This window comes from Gymnoscopelus microlampas (assembly GCF_963454915.1).
Source record: "Gymnoscopelus microlampas genome assembly, chromosome: 20".
NCBI classification, from domain to species: Eukaryota; Metazoa; Chordata; class Actinopteri; order Myctophiformes; family Myctophidae; genus Gymnoscopelus; species Gymnoscopelus microlampas.
Genome location: NC_139957.1, coordinates 45,502,311 through 45,512,004, shown reverse-complemented (window position 1 = coordinate 45,512,004; position 9,694 = coordinate 45,502,311). Strand labels below are relative to the sequence as shown.

Here is a 9,694-nt window from a genome sequence, read left to right as displayed (position 1 = left end):
CTGTACGTCCAAAACGGTTCCTTTTCAGGAAGGAAATGGAGAAACGAGCCTGAATGTGTTCCAATGGATCTAAATGTCATTCTACAGTATGTTGACAGCAGGTTGCTATGGTTACCAAGCGTTTCCATTATCAGATCAGTCGAGAGGTTCAGCCTGACGTCATGGACCTCTGTGTTTGGGCAAGTCTCACCCAGAGGGAAGTCCTTATTTGGGCGTGGCACGACTCATCACATCACCTCACGGTGAAGACGTCAGTGTCACACAGCTTATGAGCCACACGGCGGTCCCAGTGGCAGATCACATGTCCCTCTACAATCCTCACTAATCTCCCATGTGACTTCCCTTTCAAGACCCTTCATTCACTGACCCCCAAAGACAGACCTGCAAGGCGTTACTTTCAGGTATCTCCACCGTCCTAGGCTAGCCGACTAATCCTGCAACCTACAGGTCACCTACCAGACCCGTCCCTGGATCCTACGGACAGATAGTCCGTTTATTTGTATAGCAAACATTTCAACAACAAGGTCGTTCAAAGCTCTTTACATGAAACATTAAGCAAAGGCAACGTTAAGCTCTTATCGGACACCCTTTGCGTCGGTTCACCTCCCAAGTCAACCAACGTTCTCTCTCTTTTTCCAACCACCGTTTTCCCCCCAAAAAAGCATCAATAAATGGGGGCTCACCTCGCCAGACGGTACGTCACCGAGACGGACACCGAGCCGGACCCGACGAAGAGGTACGAGTTCGGCCCCCACGTGGGCTTCCCCCCCGACAGGGGAGCGAGAGAGGAGCGAGAGATGGTGGCCACCCAGGAGCAGATGAGCCTGGCCCGGCTGCCCGTGGAGCAGAGGGACTACTGCGCCCACCGCCTCCTCACGCTGATGAAGTGCAAGAGGGACAACTGGCCCGTCGTCCTCCTGGACGCCTGCCGGCGCCAGAGACACGCCTGGGACCTCTGCCAGCACCGGGACTACGTCATGCGTATGAAGGAGTACGAGAGGGAGCGGCGGCTCCGGCTGAGGAGGAAGAGGATGGAGGCCCGGGAGGAGGCCGAGGCGGCGTGACTGCCAGGCAGTGGTGGAAAAAGTACAGCATTTTTTTTTACTCAAGGAAAAGTAACAGAAATACCCTGTTACAAGTAAAAGTAAGGTATTCAAAATTGACCTGAGTAGTAAGTACAAACGTATTGGTAAAATAGCAGATCTACAACCTCACAATGCGTCGCATCGCATCACATTTGTGATAATAATCTAAAAAAGTAACTAGTAACTAAAGTTTTCAAATAATTGCATTGGAGTAAAAGTATTTGCCTCTGAAATGCAGTGGTGTAGAGGTAAAAGTACTGTATATACAATTGGAAATACTCTAGTAAAGTAAAAATCACACCCTGTGTGAAGAGAGTGGTGCCTTTGATGAGCCCCGTATTGATGTTGTCATCAATGTTTGTTTATTGGACATGCATACATACATACATACATACATACATACGGACGACGGACACACGGACAAAGTCAGATATAGGAGTGGTTGGCACCACTCAAAAAATACCTTAAAATTGTACAGTTCACCCATGATCATAGATTAGGATTTCTTTGCATTTGATGTATTACCTTGTGTTTACCTTGCTTACTGTAAACCGCTCTGGATTAAGAGCGTCTGTTAAATGCATAAATTGTAATTGTAAATTGTAGCAGCAGATCTGCAAGCTCGAAACACAGCGCGACTTTGGCACGGCGTTGCATTGAGCGGCGTGAACGAGGCGAAACGGGCGATGCCCGGACCACCATTTTATAGAGTTTTCTTTTTTTTAAATTTATCTCTGGGATCCCAATCTACACTGTAAAGTTCTCAGTTTTAATGTAACTCTGAAGGTGTGTTCACACCAGACATGAAGATCTTAGTTTGAGTGGTGCGATTACATACATACTGTATGTAGTCAATGCAAAGCCACTTGGCGCGACTTCCATGTGACTTAAGCATGTGATGTAAGCATGTGATGTAAGCATGTGATGTAAGCATGTGATGTAAGCATGTGATGTAAGCGTCCCCTAACCTCCACGCTACATAAGGACTTCAGACTATTAGACCCTTATATCTTTTATATGACTCGTCAGAAGCATGGTGAAAGACCTAGTTAATCAGTTGTATTTCTTATCTTTGTCTATACTCATGTATTGACCCGTCCACCAATCGGCCTTAGCTACATAGTCACCTTGCAGATTTAGAGTATTAACACAAAACATACATTAACCTATTAAGCCCTAATTTATACTTTGGCTGTTTGAAAATAGCCGGTTGTGAGCGTGTAGATCTGCTATACCATCTAAAACATTTGACACATTTTGAAACCTATTTGAGTACTTTAACGTTTTGTACTGCAAGTATATTCTACCGGATGAATATGTCTGAAAACGTGTCCTCCTCCTCTTTGGGTAAGGAGCAGCAGATATCCTCCTCTTTGGGCAAGGAGCAGCAGATCTCCTCCTCTTCAGAGGAGCAGATCTCCGCTTCCTCCTCCAGAAGGAGCAGGGTGTCGCTGCCCACCTCCAGAGTGAGGCTGATCATGGAGAGTTCTCACGATGTGTCCCTCATCGACCAGGAGGCTCTGCTCCTCACCACCAAGGCCACGGAGCTGTTTGTCCAGCACCTGGCCCGGTCCTCCTTCAGCCAGGGAGCAGGAGACAGGGCCAGGTCCTCCTTCAGCCAGGGAGCTGGACGCAGGGACACCAACACGCTGTCCTACGGCAACCTGGCCGAGGCAGCGGCAGAGGAGACGGGCGCGTTCCACTTCCTCTCAGACGTTCTTCCCAAGAAGATCTTGGAAGAGGACGCACACAACTGAACGGCGGGCCGCCATTCCGTCACTATAATGTCACCAAAGCAAAAGTGACCGGTGGAAGAGACTCGCCATGGGAGAGGGGGCGTTCTAGACCAGTGATTCTCAACCTTTGGGCCGGGGCCCACTGGTGGACCGCGAGGATATTGCAATTGGGCCCCCAAATTAGTTAGAGGTTGGAGCCACTATACACATCTAGAGTCTAGAGACATCTAGAGGCTATGCAGCCCTCACACCTACGTCGCACGGCCGATCCGACAAAAATAGCAGATCTCTATCTTCAAGTTCAAGTTTTATTAGAAAACATCATTGCATAACAGTATGAATCATGATCTTTCTTACAATTCAAGAGGACGCTCTATTGGAAAAACGAATCATCAAAACACATCATTAAAAAAGTTTTTACTTCTGGTAAACAGAAATCTTTGAATTTATATTGTTTTAAAGCGAACATTTTTAACTCAAATCTTTGCTTCTGGGACCCCCTTCACATGAAAACAAGGAAACCAGGAGACCTGGTTCTGCCAGACCCCTAGTGGTTGAAATCTGAATGGCCGGACTTCGCATAACGTGTGTGCAGAGGAGAAGAGGGACCGACCGACAAAGCCTCCTGTAGGCCGACCCCCTGGGTCTGGCAAAGATTGAGAACAACTGATATAGAAACATACGTTTTTCAGAAAACTGTTGGGATTTAGGAGACATGTAGAATCGGCTTCAGGTCTTAATGTTTTGCTCTGAAGATGGCCGCCGCGTTGAGTGGTCAGATGGGTGGGCCGCAGAGTTCTTCCACCGCTGGTGATGACCTCATAGCGGGCGGCGTGTGACGTAAGCATCATTTAACCTCCACCGCTACCTAAGGACTCTTCAGACTGCTGGATGACTCTATCGTCAGACAAGGACCATTCTGGTTGATCATTCACCTGTCTTCATCTGTACCCATCAGTTGACCCCGCCTGCCAATCTACCTGCCCGTCTGCCCTCCTTTCTGTCTGACTGTCTGTCTGCCCGTCTGTCTGTCTGTCTGCCAGAAGAGAATTGCTGGTAACCACAGCACGGCCATACAGTGTACCCGGATCGCACAGGGCTCAGGTCGGATCAGAACACCCCCTGCAGTGGGTCAGTACCGAGTCAATGATACTTTTTCATTAAGTATCATTTTACTCTCTGTATACACACCTGTTTCTGTCCATAATCAACACTGCTGTTTCAGCTCAAAGCAAGCCAACAAAAAAACAGATGTCTGATTATAATGACAACGAGTCCAAGTTGCTGCGGAAGGCCAAGGAGAATCCGTTCGTCCCCGTGGGCATGGCCGGGTTTTTGGGCATCGTTGCATACAGGCTTTTGAAGATGAAGAGTCGAGGAGACACAAAGATGTCCGTTCACCTCATACACATGCGTGTGGTCGCTCAGGGCTTTGTGGTGGGGGCCATGACCCTTGGCGTCATCTATTCCATGTACAGGGATTACATCGTGAAGCCCAGAGAAGCACAGAGATCACAGGATGATAAATGAGCGTGGACTCTGAATATAGAACAGGTTTTTCAGGCCGCTATACGCGTCCTTCAATGTTACGTTTGTGTCTCGTTGTTATTCGTTGTAGGTTCATAAAGAGACAGTATGGCCGTGATGAATTTTGTATTTACAAAGCCGGAAGGGATGGCAGGTAATTGCTGGAAACTATATTATATCTGGGGGTGTAAAACCACCGTTCGCAGACAAACTAAAGCTTTGTTGTTTGTTCAGCAATGGACTAGTCGTTTAGCTGTAACCAGTAATCAGCGAGAGAATCACTGCAAAGGGCATCGAGGGGGGGGGGGTGTATAGAATAATTAGCAGCGTTGTGCGCAACAAAAAAATGTAACACAGTCAGCGGATCAGCGACTGCTGCTGTCCACGGGCGGAGAGCCCACAGCAAACTGTACTGAAGGCTCAGGCTACAGAAAGTAAACTAAGGAAATGGAAGCACGTTTACCATACGACAGCACGTCAGTGTGTTCATAGGGATCATCATTGCAGATACTTTGCGCAGTCTCACTCTCCCGTGGGCTCGCCACATGCGTGAACAAAAAGCAGTGCACACGTGATCCTTGCAAAGACGCTCACAGCTCCCTTTGCCGCTGGTTGAAAAAGCAATAATATAAAATATATATAGTAATACGATACGGATGTGTGCGCCCGTGACAATGTTGTGACATTTTTGTTATTGTGATACCAAAAATATCGGTACATGCCTATAGCGAACAAAGACGGTTGCTTCCCCACTCAAACGCACTTGTCCGTCGGCCAACCTGAAAGCAAACTCCACTTGCCCAAACATTTTATTTACTCGCCACGGGCAGTCGGACAACCGTTGGTGTCACCTATGTGAGCTGCTGCTCCATTTATGGTTCTACTGATGACATCATCAAAATGATATCAAATAATAACCGGCGTCAATGGTGATGCAGAACATGAAAGCCGCCTCCTACGTCAGCTGCTGGGTTTGTGGGGTTGCTCTCCATATGTCGTAGACTACAGCGATATGGCATATCACGTTGTGAATCGTTGTTTGTTCTGGATCCTCCGGAGGCGACAACTTAAAGATCGTCACGGGGAGAGAACCTTCAACACATTGATCCAAAGAAATAGTTCCTTTGTTTCCACCTGGCACCAGAACCAGAAGATCTCACGAAGCAATGGAAACACCGCTGGTCTTCTTGACGCAGGAACGCACACATCAGGAAGTGGCCAGGGTGGTTCCTCTTGGGAAACCCTGCACCTCGGGTTCTGGTTTGGCGCTATGAGTTCCGTGGCCCTTTTGACCAGTGACAAGGAGGATGGACAAGACAGAGGAACCAGACTTTCACGTCTTGCACAGATCGTCGATGTGGTGGGAAGATCCGATCCTGCTGTTGTGCTCATTCGTTCAACGACGGGGGAGGGCGGTGGAGGGAGATCCTGCTCTGGTTTCATTGTCAGTAGTGATGGCCTCATTGTCACCTGTGCCCATTGTTTGAACGAGAAGATCCGTGTGAAGCTGACCAATGGACGGACGTACGTTGCCACCGTGCAAGACGTGGACAAAGTGGCAGACGTCGCCACGATCAAGATAAATGCCAAGCGTCCCTTACCCACCCTCACTGTTAGGCGGTCCGCTGATGATCAGCAAGGGGAGTTTGTGGTTGTCATAGGCAACCCGCGTACACAACACACCATTACGTCCGGAATTGTCAGCTCGGTGCAGATAACCGGCAAGGAGCTCCGCCTTGCAAACTCTAACGAGGATTATATCCAGTATGACGCTCCCTCCAAACCTGGCAGTTGCGGAAGTCCCCTGATTAACTTGGATGGCGAGGTCATTGGTATGCACAACAGGAGGCATAAAGAGTTTGCCATCGCCATTTCCTCTGATCATTTAAGACATTTACTGGACAAAGAGGCAGACGAAAAGGAATAAAACAAGACAAATATGACACAGTCATATTATACCAGGTTGCTCTCTCCAGCGTCCCCGCACGGAACCAAATGGACCCGTGGTTCTGTACCCTTTCGCTCCTGGACAAACAAAAACGGCCAAAATGGCAGTAAATAATGGGTCGCTGTTGGAGGCGGGGCTGTGTGTGTGTGTGTGTGTGTGTGTGTGTGTGTGTGTGTGTATGAGGAGTCATACACACGTCTTTAGATCCCATATTCTGAGAGGACATTGAGCCCTCATTGGCTAAAGGACCAGCCAATGAGGAAAAAGTCACGCAAAAGTCACGACTGCAAGTGTAGATTTAGACCAGGTTTTGCAACCTGGCACAAACTGAAAGAAAAGGGGAAAAAAGAAAGCTGACACCAAACGCACATATATCAGTGTGGAGTTGTTGACACTAACAGCTCCAAGTATTATCAATGAGCTGAAGTCCATAACTTATCACAATGGTTCTCAAAGTGGGGTCCGGGGAAAATAAAAATATCAAAAATGTTTGGAGACTTTTGAATAATTTTGACCGGTGAGGCCGCATGATCACACACACACACACACACACACACACACACACACACACACACACACACACACACACACACACACACACACACACACACACACACACACACACACACACACACACCCACAGGCGATCCCCTTATAAATGAGTTAATATTCAGTATCAGTATGACCCCTTTAACCCTTGATAACTCTAAGAGTTATGGGGGTCCTTGACATTAAAAGGTTTGAGAACCACTGATCTAGGAATACATAAAACGTTCCATTAATAATTGTTAAAGTGCAGCTACAAGTTTTTTTTGTTGTTGTCACATTCCTAAGGTAGGCAGCGTTTCCGGTAGGAGACACAAAGGAGACTTTGTGTCTCCTACCAGAACCGCTGGCGGTCATCACATTATTATGAAAGTCAAGTTAAATAACAGTGCAGAAGAGAACAAAATATATAACTCGATCAAAGGCAGCATCAAACAGAAAGGTCTTCAGCTGTGCTTTAAAGAACTAAGAGTGGCAGCAGAACCTGCAGTTTTCTGGGAGTTGGCTCCAGATAATGTGTTGAAGCATACAAACTAAATGCTGCTTCTCCATTTTTAGTTTTCATTCTAGGGACACTAGATATCTGACATTATCTGTGAACGTGGCCTGCACCATGCATTATATGGAATTATATTTGATTTCTCTCTCTCTCTCTCTCTCTCTCTCTCTCTCTCTCTCTCTCTCTCTCTCTCTCTCTCTCTCTCTCTCTCTATCAGAGGCTGTAATAATTGAGATGAGCTTATTTCATATCTCATTATGTTTACACAAAACCCCAATTAGGAGAGGTGGGATTAAGAGCACGATGGTCAAATTAACAGCAGCCTATCCCTGTGGAACTCCACGATTACACTAGCAAGGTGTTATCCTCCATTAACAAGTTGTGATCCACCTGTGTGTGTGTGTGTGTGTGTGTGTGTGTGTGTGTGTGTGTGTGTGTGTGTGTGTGTGTGTGTGTGTGTGTGTGTGTGTGTGTGTGTGTGTGTGTGTGTGTGTGTGTGTGTGGGTGGGTGTTGGTGTGTGGGTGGGTGGGTGGGTGGGTGGGTGGGTGGGTGTGTGTGTGTGTGTGTGTGTGTGTGTGGGGGGGGGAAGCAGGTGGGTCTAACAAAACAGAAGAGTGACCACGACAAACGACCACTAATGCATGTAATCTTGCTAATGTGTTGAATGACCGCCGGTGGGATGTTTCGGTGGCCGAATATTCGGTGCATCCCTAGCAAGGACTTTCATGAACGAGGAATTATCCTTATCCTTATGTAGTGGAGTAGAAGTAAAAGTATTGGAAATCGGAAATACTCAAGTAAAGTACAAATACCTCAAAATTGTACTCAGGTACAATACTTAAGTAAATGTACTTAGTGACTTTACACCACTGGTGACAAGAACAGCTGAAACCTCTGACTCCAGCAAACACAATTCATTCAGACAACCCGACAAACGTTCAAAGATGAGACGGAGACACAGAGAGAAGCTTGTGAGATTTAATGAACCCATGGAGATGCACAACAGTGGACACTCAGAGCATGCTTTGTACGGTTCAGCTCCAACATGATAATAATTCATTACTATGATGATTGATTCTCTTGTGATTCTTGATTCTTTGAGTATACAGTAAAACACTAGAATGGACATCCTGCTGTTTGTGCTGTATTCAGACTAATGTTGAGTTGGAGGCTGTAACTCTGGTATCCTATGTCCGTGTGATCCAGGGGGCGGGGGTCCTTGAGGGGGTTCCAGGGGGTCCCCAGCAAAAATCATCGGTAACTCTGCAAGTGTACAAATGCAATTGCATGTGTACACTCGCATAGTTATGGGGGCTCCGTGGAACGGGGCGAAAAAAAATGTTTGTAGAAACAAGAAGGACTGACTTCATGATATGTCAGACCAGGCATAGAAACAGACTGCAGAGCGTATAACATTGAACGATGGAGATCAAAGCCTACTATTTGTCGCCTTAATGTCCCTGATACACATGTGAAGATATTAGGAGAACTACAGTAGGCCTATATATGAGTTAGGTACAAGACCGTAACTCTCTAGCTCTTTTGTAAAGATGACTGACAAAATTAATCCGTACCATGTTGGACCATGCAGGCAAAACATTGACAGAATCAAGATGTATCATTTGATTTGAAAAAAAAAAAAGGATTAAGTAAAGCAAAGGGTTTGTGTCTTCTCTACATTCTTCATGCTTCTCAGGTGGCGTCCGCTGAGGTCTACTTCTGGTAAGTAACCTCGCTGGTCACAGTGGTGTACTCGTAAGTAGGCTCGCTGGTCACAGTGGTGTACTCGTAAGTAGGCTCGCTGGTCACAGTAGTGTACTCGTAAGTAGGCTCGCTGGTCATCGTAGTCACCTGGTAACTGCTAGGGCTGCTAACACTGGTCACAGTGCAGACCTGGTCACCACCAGTAGTCATAGTGGACCACTGAAACACAGGACATCATTGTTATTAAGATGGTTAGGTCATGAATGCATGACATGACTCACATAACTGCTGTCGCCTTAAAGGGGTATTTGACCCTAATCCTATCGATTAGTCACCCCCTGGAGACATGAATTAATGGATATTTTTTTGTTTTTGTCGCATTCCTAAGCCAATAATTTGATGACCGGCAGTGGTTCCGGTAGGAGACACAAAGAGTCTCCTTTGTGTCTCCTACCGGTCCGCTGGTCATCAAATTATTGTCGTAAACCAAAAAAGAATCGATGAATTGAAGTCTCCGTGGGGTGACTAAGTGATAGATTTAGGCTTAAATCTATCAGGCCTATGTATGTCAGGCCTATGTATGTTGTCGCTGTCAGGCAGAAACATTTTATCTCCATATTTTTTTTTTGGTAAATTCATATCTTACTT

General features: G+C 46.6%; 3 protein-coding genes across 3 annotated transcripts; all 3 read left to right on the top strand.

The window, feature by feature from the left end:
- Positions 1-671: 671 nt before the first annotated feature.
- LOC311035812 (NADH dehydrogenase [ubiquinone] 1 beta subcomplex subunit 7-like) lies at positions 672-1,064 on the top strand (the record flags this gene model as incomplete). The annotated part of the gene is made up of 1 exon (XM_084044270.1): positions 672-1,064. The coding sequence occupies one exon, from the start codon at positions 672-674 to the stop codon at positions 1,062-1,064; it is 393 nt and encodes a 130-aa protein (XP_083900396.1).
- Positions 1,065-2,401: 1,337 nt separating this feature from the next.
- On the top strand, positions 2,402-2,842 carry LOC311036928 (chromatin accessibility complex protein 1-like; the record flags this gene model as incomplete). Its single annotated transcript, XM_084045939.1, has 1 exon — positions 2,402-2,842. One exon carries the CDS (start codon positions 2,402-2,404, stop codon positions 2,840-2,842), a length of 441 nt encoding a protein of 146 aa, XP_083902065.1.
- A 1,230-nt stretch (positions 2,843-4,072) lies between these two features.
- Positions 4,073-4,351, top strand: LOC311036927 (HIG1 domain family member 1A, mitochondrial-like; the record flags this gene model as incomplete). The annotated part of the gene is made up of 1 exon (XM_084045938.1): positions 4,073-4,351. The coding sequence occupies one exon, from the start codon at positions 4,073-4,075 to the stop codon at positions 4,349-4,351; it is 279 nt and encodes a 92-aa protein (XP_083902064.1).
- Positions 4,352-9,694: the final 5,343 nt, after the last annotated feature.